The sequence below is a fragment of the Eleutherodactylus coqui genome, chromosome 5 (genome assembly GCF_035609145.1).
Source record: "Eleutherodactylus coqui strain aEleCoq1 chromosome 5, aEleCoq1.hap1, whole genome shotgun sequence".
NCBI lineage: Eukaryota > Metazoa > Chordata > Amphibia > Anura > Eleutherodactylidae > Eleutherodactylus > Eleutherodactylus coqui.
The window spans coordinates 96,510,957-96,529,191 of NC_089841.1; the positions used below are offsets into that span (position 1 = coordinate 96,510,957).

At 45.7% G+C, this 18,235-nt stretch overlaps 1 protein-coding gene across 1 annotated transcript in view; it reads left to right on the forward strand.

Annotated features, from left to right (window-relative positions):
• Positions 1-1,554: 1,554 nt before the first annotated feature.
• Positions 1,555-18,235, forward strand: part of MRPS27 (mitochondrial ribosomal protein S27) — a 93,134-nt gene continuing 76,453 nt past the window's right edge. The window contains exons 1-4 of the mRNA XM_066602921.1: positions 1,555-1,704; positions 6,039-6,116; positions 9,919-9,989; positions 10,382-10,440. Of these exons, the coding sequence (XP_066459018.1) occupies positions 1,581-1,704; positions 6,039-6,116; positions 9,919-9,989; positions 10,382-10,440 (332 nt within the window). The 5' untranslated portion in view covers positions 1,555-1,580. The remainder of the gene's footprint in view (positions 1,705-6,038; positions 6,117-9,918; positions 9,990-10,381; positions 10,441-18,235) is intronic.

The following is an 18,235-nucleotide window of genomic DNA, read 5'->3' on the forward strand; positions in this document are numbered from 1 at the left end:
TCCGCACGCGTGAAGGAAAAAGTGAAACTACATGCCTTTCAATGCCCGCGTTTTGCTGCGGAAAGTCGGTGCACAAGGCGGGATCCGCAATACAAATGGGGTGCAGTGAGAGCGGACTAATGGGGGCAGTGAGAGCGGACTAACGGGGGCGCGGTGAGAGCGGACTAACGGGGGCGCGGTGAGAGCGGACTAACGGGGGCGCGGTGAGAGCGGACTAACGGGGGCGCGGTGAGAGCGGACTAACGGGGGCGCGGTGAGAGCGGACTAACGGGGGCGCGGTGAGAGCGGACTAACGGGGGCGCTGTGAGAGCGGACTAACGGGGGCGCTGTGAGAGCGGACTAACGGGGGCGCTGTGAGAGCGGACTAATGGGGGCGGTGAGAACGGACTAATGGGGGCGGTGAGAACGGACTAATGGGGGCGGTGAGAACGGACTAATGGGGGCGGTGAGAACGGACTAATGGGGGCGGTGAGAACGGACTAATGGGGGCGGTGAGAACGGACTAATGGGGGCGGTGAGACCGGACTAATGGGGGCGGTGAGACCGGACTAATGGGGCGCGGTGAGACCGGACTAATGGGGCGCTGTCAGACCGGACTAATGGGGGCGGTGAGAACGGACTAATGGGGGCGGTGAGAACGGACTAATGGGGGCGGTGAGAACGGACTAATGGGGGCGGTGAGAGCGGACTAATGGGGGCGGTGAGAGCGGACTAATGGGGGCGGTGAGAACGGACTAATGGGGGCGGTGAGAACGGACTAATGGGGGCGGTGAGAACGGACTAATGGGGGCGGTGAGAACGGACTAATGGGGGCGGTGAGACCGGACTAATGGGGGCGGTGAGACCGGACTAATGGGGCGCGGTGAGACCGGACTAATGGGGCGCTGTCAGACCGGACTAATGGGGCGCTGTCAGACCGGACTAATGGGGCGCTGTCAGACCGGACTAATGGGGCGCTCTCAGACCGGACTAACGGGGGCAGGGAGACCGGACTAACGGGGGCAGGGAGACCGGACTAACGGGGGCAGGGAGACCGGACTAACGGGGGCAGGGAGACCGGACTAATGGGGCGCTGGGAGACCGGACTAACGGGGGTAGGGAGAGCGGACTAACGGGGGCAGGGAGAGCGGACTAACGGGGGCAGGGAGAGCGGACTAACGGGGGCAGGGAGAGCGGACTGACGGGGGCGGTGAGAGCGGACTGACGGGGGCGGTGAGAGCGGACTGACGGGGGCGGTGAGAGCGGACTGACGGGGGCGGTGAGAGCGGACTGACGGGGGCGGTGAGAGCGGACTGACGGGGGCGGAGAGAGCGGACTGATGGGGGCGGTGAGAGCGGACTAATGGGGGCAGTGAGAGTTCAAGTGGGCTTATTAGCTTCAGTGTCTGTCCTCACACGAGCCTCCCCTCAGGTTTCCGCCATTCTCCCCTCTCTGTGACAGGTGACCCTCCTCTACAGTCTGCAGCACACTGACTGCGGTCTGACCAGGAGGACATGTTGTCCTTGTGGGGACCGCCGGCACATGGCCGCACGCGAGGTACAAGGGCTGGCACGTTATGTCCCCCGTCCTCCTCGGAGGACATGGCGCCGCCTTCCTCTGTCATCACTGGGAGACGCTCCAAGATGGCGGCTTCCATGCTGAGCCGGTGCGTGCTGCTGTCCCGGCACCGGGCGCTGCGGCTGGGCCCGGGCCCTGCAGGGACAGGTAGGAGCCGGCAGTGGTGGCTGCAGGGTGCTATACACTATCCGTAGGGGACAGTACCAGTGCTTGCTGTCAGTGAAGGGAGGGCCGTGCAGAGTGTTATGTGACCCCTGGCAGTGTTAGGATGGGACTAGAAATAAATTGCTCGTTAGACCAGGTGAATTGCACGATAATTGAGCAGTGCGAACGCCGATGTGTGTAACCGCTGCACAGATCCGTAATTATATTGCATATGTACAGTGTTCATTACACGGCCATGGAGAAAAGTAGTCTCTATCGCCCGTAAGGCCCCCTGCGGAACCCGGCTCTGCCGGCGGCGGCCGCACGTACCCGGTTACTTTCTTGCACTGCGGATGGTTGGCACGGCTTGCCGTCGGACATGCACAGTACAGATTTTTTTTTTTATACTCCCGTGTCGTCGCCTAGCGATGATGCAGAATCCACGACCTTTCTGCAATGTTATTGGAAGGGCCGCAGATCGGACGGCTTCCATTGAATCTGCAGAATCCGTGAAAAAATGGAGCGTGCTGCTTTTTTCTTTTTCCTTCGCTTGTGAAAACCCCAATTGGTTCCCGAAGAATCGATTTTTCCATAGCATGCGATGGGCGCTATTTGTTGCGTATCCTCAGTGGACGCCCACCGCGGTTTCTGCAGCACATATCTGTCTGTGGGTAGGAGCCCCAATACACAGTAAAATACAACGGGCTGCGTTCAATTTTACGCACAGATTATATGCAGTGAATATACGCAAATGTGAATGGAGCAAGGGAAGTCAATGTACTCCACCGCTTATTACGCCTGCGCAATACACTATTGAATTCCGCTCATGTGAGTCTGCCCTAAAAGCTCAGGAACAATCATTGCTGGGGTTAAGGCCAGATCCCACATGTGGGAGCCCGCAGCTGAATCCGACCCTGACCAGTGACCCCGCGTACCTGCCTTTTCTCCTCTTCACCTGTACTGCGGATGGTCGCGGCGAGTCGCCATCAGACGTGCGCAGCACAGATTTTTTTGCCTTCCAAATGTTTATTTCCCCCACACGTCGCTAGGCAATGATGTGCAATCCGCAACCTGTCTGCAATGTTATTTGCGGATGGGTCACGGGGCGGACGGCGTCCATTGACTTCAATGGACGCCATCCTTGCAGACATCGCACAAAAATGGAGCATGATGCGTTTTTAATTTTTATTTCCGTCCGCTTGTATAAATCGCAATTGGTTTCCGCAAGTGTGCAGGTAGAAGTGTTTTGCCGTAGCATGCTATGGGTGCTATTTGCTACGGATCCGCAGTGCGGACAATGGCTGCAGATTTCGCAGCAAAAATCAGTTTGTGTGCAAGCAGCCCGGGGGCTCATGTCTACGGGCAGGCGGGACTCCACATGCGGGAGCCTGCAACGGTATCCGATCCTGCCAGCGGCCGCCCACCCTGCGTACCTGTCTGGGTCTGTACTGCGGATATGTGCGGAAGTGCCAGCTGGCTCAGGTGCGCAGTACAGTCTTTTTATTTATTTAACTCCTGCTTTTCCATGAAATCTGCGTCCCATCCTTCAATGGAAGCCGTCTGTGCAGGAACCGCACTGAAACGGGGCATGCTGCGATTTGTTTTCCGCATGCGTAATCCGGAAAACAAATCTGAATGTCAAAATTCAAGTGTGGATGCCCGTGGTTTTCTGTGGGTGGCGTGAACTACGGCCTCATGTCCACTAGCTAAATGAAATTGCGGATTCCGCAGCGCATTTTGCCCATAGGGAATCATTGGCCATCCGCGGGTCCATTAAATTGATTTTTGTACCAGCGGATGGCATTTTAAAAGAATTGCGTTTTTCATGCGCGGGAGAAAAAATGCGGCATGCTCCATTTTGCCGCGGATTCTGCGCAGATCGGCAACATTGCTATCACATTGATAGCAATGTGTGCGGATATCTGCATGCAAAAAAATACTATTTAAAGCAAATCCGCGGCAGATTCTGTGCAGATTGTATTTTTCTAGTGGACATGAGGCCTACAGATCTTCTGCGCGGATTCCGCAATACAAATCCGCTTGTGGACGTTGGGCCTAAGGCTGTGTTCCCACTTGCTGCGAGATGTTTGCAGTAGAGACGCTGCAGCAAATTTGGCGCCATTTGCTGCGAAATTCACCCCTTCATTTGAAGAAGTGGAATCCGCATCGCAAATCTGCAGCTAAAATTGACGCCTGTCCGTTTTCCACATCAATTCAGTACAGATTATTTTTCCAACATTGTAACGAGGTTTTGAAATCCTCGTTGCTGTAAATGCCGGAGATTTTTCATGCAGAGAATCTGGATAGGAAATCTGCTGAGAATCCGCCCCGTGTGATCGCGGCCTTAACCCCTTAAGGACTAGGGTGACATATAGGGTTGCTTTTTAATGTTTTTTTTTTTTTTTTTTTTACTGTCTTTTTTTCTCTTTTATTGGTGGTAAAAAGCTAAAAAAATATTTTTTCTTATTTTATTTTTAAAGTTCAATATATTTACGCTAAAATAAAGTGTGGCAATAGCTTCCTGATTTTGCTTTAGACATCTTGCTGTATTATTTGTATAGTTTTGGATTACAGGGCGATGGTTTGGTTGGTGTCGGCAGCGGATCAAAGATTATTGCTCCTGCGGTCTCGCACAAGAGTGATAATCGCTCACTGCATGGAGGCAGAGCGGCCGGAGATCTCTTCCTGCTGCCCGCCTGCATTCTGAATGAACAGGCAGTAGTTCATAGATGATCAACTGCCTGTTTACAGGAACTCATTATCGTTTGTTTTCTATGCCTGCAGAAATTGAATTACATTCATTGTTCGCCGTGTTTACATTGAATGATCATTCAGCTTTACGCAATCTAGCGATTACCTGAAGAAAAGTCTTTCCTTGTAAAAGGTTCCTTAGACTACCAATGCACTATACCTGCTCTGGGATTGGCCAGCACTGCCCACATGATCAGTGCAGGGCTAAATCTGCCGCTATTGATGCTCCTATAGTTCCCCCTGCTGGCTGTTTTTATATTGTGGTAGCCTCAAAGATGGTGCAAGTGATTACTCTATGTGACCAGTGAACATCACATTTATGTCACTCCTGCGCCACTTGTTTAGAGGCTTCCAAATTTGTTGGAAAAGTGGATGGGGCCTGAGGTTGTTATGCCAAACATTAGCATAAAGGGGTTATCCAGCCTATAGAAGTTGATGACCTATCATAATCCATCCATATCTGATTGGTGGGGGTCCGCCACTTGTGACTCCCACTGATCAGTTGATGGAAAGGGCTGCTGCACCATGCCATATCATTTATAGCGGCCGTTCTGCAATGTACTACAAAAGCCCTCAGGAAACTTGCTCATACAGGAAAACTGCCCACATGTGTTCTTGCATCACTGCAGTACCGTAAAGTTATAGATCTGCGATTACTTGAGGTGCGAGGTGAGGATGTTCACATGCTATGCAATCTGATTGTGACTTTGGGTTACCGCATGCTTTTCCGTTGCGACTGGCATTCCCATAGAGGAGAGCGCAGCCGTAATGAGAAAAAAAAATTGACATGCTGTGGCCGGGGAATCCGCGCCGCAGCGTCGACTTCTGCCGGCTTTGCCGCGACGGATTGGCCGTCCCTTGTTGACGAGATTTTTGACAAATCTCTTCCATATGGCTGGCCAATGCAGGGATTAGCGTCCGCAGGCGGACTTGCTGCAGTGAAATTCCAGACGGAATTTTCACTGCAAATCCGTCCTTTGTGAACACAGCCTAAATGGGGAAAAGTTGACTTCTACCTTAGTGGGATTTTTTAGCTTCCTCTGGATCAACATTGGTGGGTAATAGGTTGAACTGGATGGACATCTGTCTTTTTTCAGCCTAACATACTATAGTCTATGCTGCCATCTTTCTCCGCAGTGCTATATATTAAGGCCCGTTCACATGGATATATTTTCTGTCTGTATTCAGTCGGTTGGTGTTACTGACAGTATACGGACCCATTGAATTCTATTGGTGCAGTCAGGCGTGCATCTTTTTTACATGGACCAATGACTGCACATCCTACAATATTTTTGTCCCCATTCACGGACCACCCATTAGTCTATGCATTAGCATTCGTATTCATTGCATTTTCTTCCGCACCCCTCTGTAGTCTGTGGGCTGTGACAAAACCGGCATTGGGACTTGCATTTTTTTTGCGGGCATGAAAAGCAGGTGACGCACGGATATAACACAGACGCAAAAACTGAGCATACACGCCAAATCTGCACATACATACGCATTGAAAACGGTATTCAGGCATGTATACATTAATTTTTACAAGTGGCCCCATGTGTGATTTACTGTCTGACTTCTTTACTCTGCAGGAAAACGGTTCCTACTTTCTGCAGCGTGCGTCAATGATAAAGCATGGGAGAAGTGGCAGAAGGAGACCCATGATTTAGGTGAGCCCTGACTTACAGATAACCAGTGTCATTGTGTATCCTCCTCCACCTGGTTAGAAACTTCAGCACATACATCAAAGGGGTTGCACCATACTTATTCCTAGGTGCTGCATATGGTGGTTAACCCTTTAAAGAGCAGCAATTTTTCAAATTTTCCTTTTGCTTTTTTCACACTTCGCTTTCCAAATTTTTTTCGGTCTTCTGACAACGTAGCCGTACGAGGAACTGTTTTTTGCGGGACAAGTTGTATTTTCTTAATAGTTCTATTTGGACTACTGTCCACGGGCGATATGTTACTGTGATACCAGCGGCGATAATCCGCACGCAGGTAACGCAATGAACGCTTTCCTTAGGATAAGGCCTCATGTCCACGGGCAAATTAAGAATTGAAATCCGGAGCGTTTTTCCCGCACGCGGATCTGCCCCCCATAGGAATGCATTGACCACCCACGGGTAGATAAATACTCGCGGATGGTCAATAAAAGTGAATTTAAAAATTTCTGGAGCATGAAAAAAAATGGACACGCTCCATTTTAGTGCGGATCACGTGTGCGGGAGCTCATAGAGCACATAGCTCAATTGATCTCCCGCATGGAAAATAAAAGACAATTACAGTCCATCCGCGATGCATCCGCAGCCCAAATCCGCGTTACAAATCCGCAGCGGATCTGATTTTCCCCGTGGACATGAGGCCTAACTATGGAAAGCGCAGCCTGATGTACACGAGCAGAAAATAGCGGTGACCTAATGCTCCCCGCTAGCGGAAACCCATGGCAGTATATCGCAACGCCCGTGGACAGCCGGCCTAAATCTACCTTATATTATATTGAAAAACTTGGCAGCTATGTTTTTTGTATTGAGTTTTTACAGTGTACACTGTGCAGCAAAAAAGCCACGTTAACGTTATTCTGCGGGTCAGCACAAATGTGTTGAAACAAAACATACAGGTTTTTATAAGTTACTTAAAAAAAAAAAAAAAAAGATAAAAGCGTGTTTTTTTTTTTTTTTTTGTTTTCCCCCCCAACTTCTTTCTGTTGTCATATTCTGAGACCCAGAACTTTGCTGTTTTTCTATCAATGGGACTTCGTGAGGGTTCTTATGAAGAAGGGGGGGGGGGCTACCTGTAGTTTTTATTGGCAGCATTTGCGGGTACAGGTGACTTTTTAATGATTTTTTTTTTTTATTCAATGTGTCTGTTTTAGGAGATATATATCAAACTTTTGTGGTTCTTTTTAGTCCCCACAGGGGACTTGAACTAACGATCACTTGATCGCTTGTACAGTGTACTATGATACTTCTGTATAGCAGAATACTGTGTATTTCTGTGTTAGTCTAATAAACCCTACCACAGGCTGGGCTTAATAGACTGCAATTCAGGGTAGCCTTGTGAGCTTTCACTAGGCTCTGTGCTGCAATGCTGCTGATAAGGCATGAGAGAGGCTCCCCACGTGGTCCAGCAAGTCTGCCCTTATTATATCTCTTAGGATAGATCGATGCTTATCCAAGGCAGCTTGAATTCATTCATTGTTGATCTTCCAACCACGTCTGCTGGAAGTTTGTTCCAAGCATCTACTACTCTTTAAGTAAGACAATATTTCCTGACGTTCTTCTGATGTTCCCCAACTAATCTCAGGTAGTGCCCCTTGTTCTAGCTTCTTAATAAATAAAACCACATCCCCCTGAACACTGAAGCACTCCCGTGCCTCCACCCTTCGACTAGCTACTTGGTTAGCGGTGCATTGCAACATTGAAATCTTCACCAAAGAATTCACAAGCTGCGGATTTAAAATCTGCGGTATATGTCAATTCTGCAGTTTATTTTCTGCCATATGGATAAATTTTGTTAAATCTTATCCACATACCTTGTGCTGTAAATTCTCCAGATTTTACTTGTGGAACTTCCTCAGCATTTATGCCTTTTGTCCTTTAGTATTATTAGGTAGTGTAGTGCAAATGCATATTTTTTCCTCTGCTGCTTGTTTGGTTATTACACACCAGGGGGCGGTATTGACTTAGTTGTGTTTTATTTCTCAAAGTTTCGATTCTTTGTAACCAATTCTAGTCCAGAGGAGGATGTTATGTATTTTTATTCTATTGGTTTACTTTGATATGTTTGCAAAACCTTTTTTTGGACCTCATTAGGCTAAACAGCCTTTTAAATCGGGATGGGAGTGTTTTGTGCACGCAAATAAACTGACCCTGCGTGCCCAAGAAGTACAGTAGTATGCGCAACCACGAGCGCAAATCTACGTCTTACACTGCGCAAATATGCATCCGCTCGTTTGAAGCTGCCCTGACTCCAGCCATTATGGTTGTTTTTTTTTCTGTGCTGATGCAGTTGACCTTGCTTCATCTGTAAATAATGGACGATTTATTACTACTTTTGTCTAAAACAGAAGGGAGTTCTCAGTTCCCCTATAACGGGCGTCTCCAGACTGCCGTTCTCCAACTGTTGGAAAGCTGCAGCTCCCACACTTCCTGACCAGCTCTGCCCGTTAGTTCACGGTGGGAGTTGTAGTTCTGCCTCAGGTCTGAGACCACTTCTCACAATACCAGGGATCACTTTTATTCATTTTCTAAATTCTATATTTCTCCTGCATTGCAATGAATTCTGATTGCGGTTGCAGCAGGTAGCGGTTAGTTATACTCGGCCCATCATGGTCAGTGACATGATGCATAAGGCTTCTTATTTGTTTGCATCATCTCTGTATCACCGATGCTCATGTGTGTTCAGGTCCCTGGAGACCGCAGCTAGTTGGACAGATTTACTAATACTAGTTTACCTTAAAGTGCTACTTTTTTCTCTGCCGCCTAATCTTGCATTGATTGTGGAGAGACTCAGGTAGAAAGCTGTTAGTTTCCAAGGTAACCATATGTCCCCAGAGGACAATCCTTACCGCCCAGCATGCGATCTGCATCTCTGTATGCCAGATGTAAGATTATGCGCCGGACCGGAAGTAAAAGACACTTTAAAGTGGGTACGCCAGCCGGAATGTGCAGCAAAGCATGTAACATATGGTACATGGCTGTTGCAAAATATATGGTGCTTTCTACTTGGTACATGTGTCTTACCTGTTTGGAAAAGTGATTGATCTCAACAAGTCCTAATATATACCTAATCAGTTTTCAATCAAGACATGAAGAACAAAGAAACACTTATACAAAGTTTCACTTTTATGTATGTAGATAATAATTCAAAGCTCAGAAGGAAACACGGATCTCGATGCCGTTAGATTGTATCCAGAGCTTGTTTCCAACGAATAAGGGACAGTATGGTTGCTGATTAGTATAATCATGACAGTGGATGGTCTGAGTCTAATGGAATTGTCCTTTCTTAGCTAATTATGGCCTAATTACCATTTAAAGGAAGTAACAGATGGGTTTAATTGCTACGTGAGTTATAGATGGGGTTTCTACTTACTACGTCTTTTCCATCTGTTACATTCCTGTATGTAAGGTCTGCAGCAAACCCTCCAAGCCAGGCTAAGTGCTGGATCTATTCCATTATTGCTTTCTTCTGCCTCTAATGAGAGATCCGCCATGAAAACATTTCTATGCATTTCTTGATTGAATCCCATCCCCATTTTTTGGCGCTGTATATATGCGGTCTCTAGAATCTCAGGAAGATGGACAGCTGTCGGCTCAAGGTGTTAATGAACTAGTTATGAGGGGAGATTCAGATGATGAATATGGGGACATAACGCTTTACATTATAGGGTTTATTACCAAGGTGGTCGTTTTTAGAAATACTTGAATGTTACAAGGAGGAGTGACAATCAGATGATTTTCTTGTCTCTTGCAGCTGAACTGGGAGCGCTGATGGATAAGTGCTATGATCGAAAGATACCAGTGAGCTCTCTGGTCATCACTCGGGTAAGGAAGTCCTCCGGGTCTTCATATAGAAATAACACTTGTGTTAATAGCCATAAATACCAACATGGAAATGGCAGGTACAATAGAATGCAGAAAAGGTGAACTTTTCAGCAACTGACATCTTTTAATACCATGAAAATATTAATATTGGAAATGTAAAAGGCAGAGATGTCTGACCTGGAGTATGCAGAATGCCTAATAGTTGGGAAAACAGTCACTGAAATTACTTTTTTAGCATATTTAAAGCAACACAGCAGTCACACAATGTTTATTCATCATATCGATGCATAGTAGTAAAGTAATAGATTTGCACTCTACACTGTAATGCTAATTTTGTTTAATGTGCAAAGTACAAGTAATAATACTCGTCATTTTTCTAATTTTCTTTTCAGTTTATTGACAATATTAAATCCAGAGAAGAACTTGACATGGGTGAATATTACCTTTATAAGTAAGTAATCTTGCTAGCTGACATTTTGTCCTGATAGTCCCATCTGTTCTCCCAAACAAAACCTTATATGTGTGATATTGTCAGCTGCCATGCTACGGCTGTAGTGTGTTTGTGTCTGCCTTTAGGGTATCATTTCAGAGGTTGGAAGTGCTGCAGATAATCTACATCAAATCTGCACTAATTGGTGCAGATATTGATGTGGATTTTGGTAGGGTTTTAACTCCCCTGATTTAACCCGTTTAGGACCAGGCACTGTAAATATACAATGCCTGGTCCTGGGCTTAAAGCCCAGCCATATGTAAAATTACGGTGGGGATCTAAGCCTCCTCCCTCTGCAATCAATGAGAGGCAGGACGGGTTGTCAGCTGTTAGTAACCCTTTCTGCCTTTTTATTCCCCAAGTACACAGCGCTCAATAAACCGTGTGTACTGAAAAGTGAAAGTGTAACTTCCACTACGGGAGTCGGGTGGTCATGTGACCGCCAGGATTCTTTGCTACAGCAGAGCTGCAGGGTCGTAGTAGACCCTGACCAGCTCCGCCAGTGACTAATGTCACTACAGAAGTTGTTTTTCCCCTGTAACTGGGGCTCCTATGGATGCCCCAGCTACAGTGGGAAAGTTTCAAATAAAAAAACCCAAAAAAACATGTGACTGTCCCCCAGAGGTCTTACATGATTTCATGGGGGATATAGATAGTAAAAAAATGTAATTACAGAAATAAGTTAAACAAAATCACAGAATAAAACAATAATATATACATAAGAAAGAAAATAACCCAAAGCCGACGCCAACCAAAGCTGTCGCTATAAGCGCCCTGTAAACCAAAACCATACATATTGTATATCAAAGCGTCTGAAACAAAATGAGGAACCCGTTCCCATACTTTATTTTAGCGTAAATGTACTAATTTTAAAAAAAATTACTAGAAATAGAGACCTTTTTTTTTTTTTTTTAAGCTTTTTACCCCCAATAAAGCTAAAAATGGTAAAAAAAAAAAAGTCAGCGTGAAAGATATTTTAAAAAATAGCTCTATATGTCATGTTAAAAAAAAAGCACCAAAAATAATTTTGATAGCTAAAGGAAAAACAAATAGGGCAGTAAAATCCCTAAAAAGTGTCTGGTCCTTTAGGGGTTAAAGAGGTGGAATCTTTACTGAAAATCCGTTACATAAATTGTCATTCTTTAGATTTAAAATCCACACGACGCGTCCGCTCTGCTGCAGGCTTTGTACGGAATTTTTTTGCACATTGTGAATGATATTTTTTTAAATCTCATCCACATGGCTTTTACTATAAGGCCGGCTTCTCACATGATGGGATCGCTGCAAGTATTCCACAGCAGAATACCCGCAGCAATTCCGCAAGAATTCCATGGTGGCCAAATCAGCAGCTAAATGGTGCAGATTTGGCTGCATTTTCACTTGCGAATAGCTGCAGAATTCAACCCTTGTATTTCAAGGGTTGAATTCCACAATGCGATTGCACATCATAAATAGACATGCTGTGGATTTTAGGGCGGACACCCACTGGCGTTTTTTTCTCCACTGCACTGCGAGAGTAAGTGAAAACTCTCGCAGCGCAGTGCGAGAAAAAAAAACGGAGTCACGCTGGGGCAGCGCTAGCCCTATTGAAAAGATATGGAGAATACTGCGGACTTCTGCCACAGCTGTGGCAGGAGTTTCCTTCATCCCCGCGGGGACCAATAGTGCTTAGCTATTCATTCATAAATAGCACTATCTTAGCTATTCATGAATGAATAGCTAAGCACTATCTGTAATTGGCTGAGCGCTCAGCCAATAGCTAAGCACTAGCTGCTATTGGCTGACCGCTCAGCCAATCAGCACAGCACTTTCAGGAGGCGGGGATTTTTAAATCCCCGCCTGCTGAAAGTGCTGGATAGCAGTGTCGGGGAGCCAGCAGGAGGATGCGTCTGAGTGGCGGAGAGGTGAGTAATTTTTTTTTTATTATTTTTTTAACACTTATTGATGCTTTTCAGGGAAGGGCTTATATTTCAAGCCCTTCCCCAAAAAGCATACTGCAGGGTTTGCTACAAACCACTGCTTTCAATGAGACCAGCAGCAGCGCTGATCCCATTGAAAGCAATGGAATAGCACGCTGCACTTCTGCCACAGCTGTGGCAGAGGATTCCTTCGTCCCCGCGGAGATGAAGGAAGCTCCTGCCACAGCTGTGACAGCTGTGGCAGAAGTCCGCGGTATTCTCCATATCTTTTCAATGGGGCTAGCGCTGCTGCCGCTGGCCCCATTGTAAAGACTGGCAATATCCCGTTCTTATTTCGGCATCTTTCTTGCGCTGCGAGGCGAGACTTTTCACGTGCTCTCGCAGCGCAAGAAAGAAAATATTACTAGTGGGTGTCAGCCCTCAGTCTCATAAAATATCCACATCATTTCAAGGAGATTTTTAAAATCCCCTCCTCGTAGCTTGTACTGTAAACACGTTGGGAAGGCAGCCTTAATGTTGCTGACAAAAAGTCCACAGGAAAGGTGGTCAGCGTTTCCGTCCCATGGGAACATACTTTAAACCCCTTGAGTGGCACGCCCGGATATTTTCCAGGACGAGCTCCACTGCCGATAGTGATATAGCCCGGAAGATTTCCGGGCTATGTATCACTATGGGATCTGCAGAGCACAATGCCACACAGAGCAGTTCAGCACTTTGAAATAAGAAGCAGGGAGATACTGACGATCTGCCGGAAATCTCCCACTTCTAAATTCAAACTCCTGCACTGGTTTGTTCACAGGTTGCCATAGAGACCATTGGCTTGTCAGAAGCAAGCTGATGGTCTCTATGGCAGGGAGAGCTGGTGCTTGGCTGTCAGAGGACAGCCAGGCACCAGCTCTTACAGCAGAGATAAGAGAAAACCTCCAATCTCTGCTGTGTTAACCCTTTACATGCGGCAGTCTATGTGACTGCAGCATGTAAAGGGCTGTCACCATTGAACCCCCGGAATGTGATCAGGGGGTCCTGATGAGTCTCTGCGGAAGTTAAAAAGTTAAAAGTTAAAGTTAAAAAAATTATTAACAAAAAAGAAACAAAAACACTTGTCTCCCTTTACTTTGTAAAAAATAAAAAATAAATTCACACATGTGGTATCCCCGTAATGACCCAAAGAAGAAAGATAGTATATTATTTAATCCCTTAATGACACCGCCCCTATTTTTCTTTTTTCCCCATTTTTTTTTCCTGCCCCCGTTTAAAAAATCATGACTCCTTTATTTATCCATCAGCGTCGCTGTATGAGGGCTTGTTTTTTGCGGGACGAATTGTATTTTTCAATGGTGCTATTTAAAGTACCATATAATGTACTGAAAAACTTTTATAAAATTCTAAGTGGAGTAAAATGAAAAAAAATGACACTCCGCCATCTTTCAGTGCATCTTGTTTCCATGGCACCCAAACTGCAACAAAAATGACCTGATAACTTTATTCTACAGGTCAGTGCGATTACTGCAATACCAAACTCGTATAGTTTTTTTTTTTTTTTGCTGTAGTACTTGTATTTTTTTTATTTTTTGCTGCATTTTCTGCGCGCAATACCTGTTTTATTTTTCCGTCGATGTACTTGAGCAAGGGGTCATTTTTTGCGAGATGTCCTGTGGTTTACGTTGGTACCAATCTGGAATACATACGACTTTTTGATCGTTTTTTATAGCATTTTTTTCTGGGAGACAGGGTGACTGAACAAGTGCATTTGTGGCGTTGTTTATTTTTTTTCGGACGACGCTCACCGTGCGGGGTAAAAAATGCACTACTTTGATAGATCAGACATTTACGGACGCCGTGATACCAAATATGTGTTTTTCTTTTATGATTTAGATTTTTTTTTTTAATTGTAGATATGGCAAAAGGAGGGTGATTTTAAATAGAGATGAGCGAACGTACTCGGATAAGCACTACTCGTCCGAGTAATGTGCTTTATCCGAGTACCTCCCCGCTCGTCCTGAAAGATTCGGGACGCGCTGCGGAGCGGGGAGCTGCAGGGGAGAGCGGGGAGGAACGGAGGGGAGATCTTTCTCTCCTTCTCTCCCGCCCGCTCTGCCCCGCTCCCCGCTGCGACTCACCTGTCAGCAGCGGAGCGCCCCGAATCTTTCAGGACGAGCGGCGAGATACTCGGATAAAGCACATTACTCGGACGAGTAGTGCTTATCCGAGTACGTTCGCTCATCTCTAATTTTAAACTTTTATTGAAAAAGTGGGGAAAAAGAAAAAAAACTATTACAATTTGGTATTGGCATAATTGTACCGGCCTGTAGAATTACTTTAATACATTATTTATACTGCTCAGAGAATGCAGTGAAAAATAAAAATAAAAAACATGCAAAATTACAGATTTTGTTAATCTTGTCACTAGAAAAAATGGAATAAAAAGCTATCAAAATTTTACATGTTCCAAAAAAGAGATAAATGAAGACTAGAATTCCTTCCACAAAAAACAAGGCCTTCTAGAGCGCCAGCAATGGAAAAATTTAAACGGGAAAACGGCTCTTGGAATGTGGCGACACAAAAGCAAACCTTTAAGAAAAAAAAATGTTTTAAATGTACAAAAATAGCAAAACATAAAATAACTGTATAAACTTGGTATCGCCGGAATCGTGTGACTCAGAGAATAATGTTATCTGTTATTCTGCACGCTGAATGCTGTAAAAATGAAATCCAAAAAACAAATGGCAGAATTTCCTTTTTTTTCCCCCTAATCTCCCTACAAATTTTTTTACAAAAGTTATGCAATACATTATATGTACCCAAAAAGGATGTCATCAAAAAGTACAACTTGTTTCGCAAAACACAAGCTCTCATATGGCTGTGTCAATGGAAAATGAAAAAGTTATGGCTCTTGGAACACGACTGCAAAATTAGTTGATTAGACCATTTAAAAAACCTGCCCTGGTAGGTCTGACAGGGTGGTAAGAAACCCGCCACTCAAGGGGTTAAAGGGATTGTCCCATGTGATCACCTTCTTCACTAACTAAAGACCCGTTTTGCTGAGTTCCTTTCTTCTGACTCTTAGGCCCAATGTCCACGGGCAGATTTTAATTGCGGAATGCACGTAGGGCACCTGCGCAGATGATCCACAGTTCAGGCCGCCCAAATGCAAACATGGGCGTCTGCAGCTGAATTAAGGCATGCGGATTTGATTTGTGGATCTTTGGGTGTGGAATTTAAATTGCAGCATGTCCTTCTCAGTGCAATCCGCTGCCTGTCCGCAATTGAGAGGAGTTTGAAAAAAAACCCAAACTCTACTGTGCAGGACGGCCCTTCTGTACACATCTGCAGTAGAGAAAAAAGAAGATCCGGACGGGTAAGCAGGATCTTCTGCCGCGAGCAGGGTCAGATTCCCGCATGCAGAATCCAACCCGCCCATGCACATGAGACCTTAAAGCTCCTCTGCAGTCAGCTGTTTTTTGACAGGAAACTCTGCAGGTGGCTGCACTTTATTTCTGCACAGAGCACAATATGACAAATTTGGTTTTATGTAGAGCGCAGTCAACTAAATGGGCAAACATGTAATACATGGTCACACTGAGTTCCTCCTCCTTCTTAGCCTTTGCACCCTTTTTGACCCTGCTGGTCCACAAAAATGAGCAGTTTTTCAGACTACCCTTTGATGCATTCTGGGTATGATGGGCTTCACGTAACTGTATCCATTTATGCTGAGTGATGCGCATCGCTCCTTGACCTTTTTGCTAGGTGATAGGATCTGATACATTCCCCATCTGGGGACCATATATTTAATAAATCTTTAGTTCAGGCTGCTGGAAAAGAGCTTGCGCTGTTCAGTCACCCCTCTTCCTAAAGTAAATGGCCATGACCAGGGGCACATACTGTCTCTGCAGTCGATACCATTGCCTTGGTTGCAGCCAGGGCTCATTTGGTATAATGCAAAAAAATTCAGTACAGTCTAAATTGTATGAAACCCATTACTCAGCCCCCACTAGGCTTTGCAAGGCAATGGCAGTTTTTCTGTATATGGAGGTATCGCACCATACCATGGCTGCCAGGCCCATACCTCACATATTGGGCACATGATGTACTGATCCTCCTTTGCTATCTCCAGCTAAGGATAAGATGGCCCCACTCCTGTTAAAAAATTCCATTTATCGTCTATGACAATGGCCACTGTATATATGAGTGTAAAAAATCTGGCGCTCATAAGGATATAATCAGTGAATAAACTAGTAGAGGTCACTTACTTATGAGGGAGGTCTCATGTTTTCGAGACCACCATAGTATGGAATGAGATAATAAATTGATGAAGAGATGTCCGAAAACTTTTTTCATTCTATAAATAAACAGGATAAAGGATGGACCACGATGTACATCAACATAGGTGCGACGTGTGATCGCCACTGTATGTGTCACAGGTTTTCCTGTATCCTATAGTTAATATGGCTGTGACGCTCTCACGGGCGCATCCTGCTTCCAGGAAAAGTATGTCCCACATGACTACACATGGCAAGTATATACCGCCTCATTACCCTCTTCCATAGGAGAAGTAATGTAGCGCTAAAAGACTGTCTCTTGCATCATGAACATCTACCGCCTCATTACCCCCATCCAAAAGAGGAGCAATGTAGTGCTGCAATGCTGCCTCGTCCATGGAGAGCATATACTATCTCATTACCTTCTTCCATAGGAGGAGTAATGTGGCACTGCGAGCCTGCCTCGTGCATGGTGACACAGGAGTGCACAACTCCAGCCTAACAGTTCATGTTTTCAGGATTTCCTCAGTATTGCACAGGTGATGTAATTATTGTCAGTGCCTTAGATATTGTGTGTTCTTACTATAGAATATCCTGAAAATATGACCTGTTGGGGGTCCTTGAGGACTGGAGTTGTGTACCCCTGATATACTGCCTCATTAGCTCGATCCATAAAAGGAGCAGTGTAGCGCTGCTGACGGTCTCTTGCGTGCCAAGCATATATATACCTATTGCCCTTTTCCATAGGAGGAGTAAGGTGGCATTGCCAGACTGTCTTCTGCATCGTAAAAGAACCCTGCATGACAAGCATAGATTGTTTTGTTACCCCTGCCCTTAGGAGGCACAATTTAGCTCGATGACACCCTCTTCTCACATGCCAAGTGTGAACCACCCCATAGCTATTGCCTTAGAAAGGGTACCGCAGCATGATGGGAGCTGTCCCACGTGGCTGCCCTACGCCGGGAGCTGTCCCACGTGGCTGCCCCACGCCGGGGGCTGCCCCACGACAAGCATATACCACTCCATTACTCCCTCCTATGGAGGAGTAATGTAACCCTACAGGACTCTGTATTAGTCACAACTTTCTATCCATAACAGGTGTCAATATGCGTTACAGCCTTTTTTTCCAGGAAAGGAGTCGTCACATTATGGCCGACTCTATTTTGGGTGTAATTGAGTGTAAAATCATCATCATCAATAGCCTCGCAGCCTCTCTATCTGCACAATTACACAGAAATACAACATAAGGCCGCCTTCCTTGGGAGGGCAACTAATAATCCTACTAGTCTTTGATTTTTGAATCGAATATGCAGAAGTCACAACTATCAGGTTACCTCCTTCCAGTGTCCCACACGGGGAGCACTCGTATTACTGTGACACCTAGACTCTGTACCTGACATGCATTTCTGCTGGACATTGTATCCGACAGGGTTCGGCAGCGCTTACATGCATCAGCTATATTTCCATAGGCCCTGTCTCTGCTAACTGTCCTACTCTGACAAGCATCAAACCATCCCATCACTTCTTGAGTGCACAACAATTATAGTATGCCAATATACTCTGCATTCAACGTGGTTG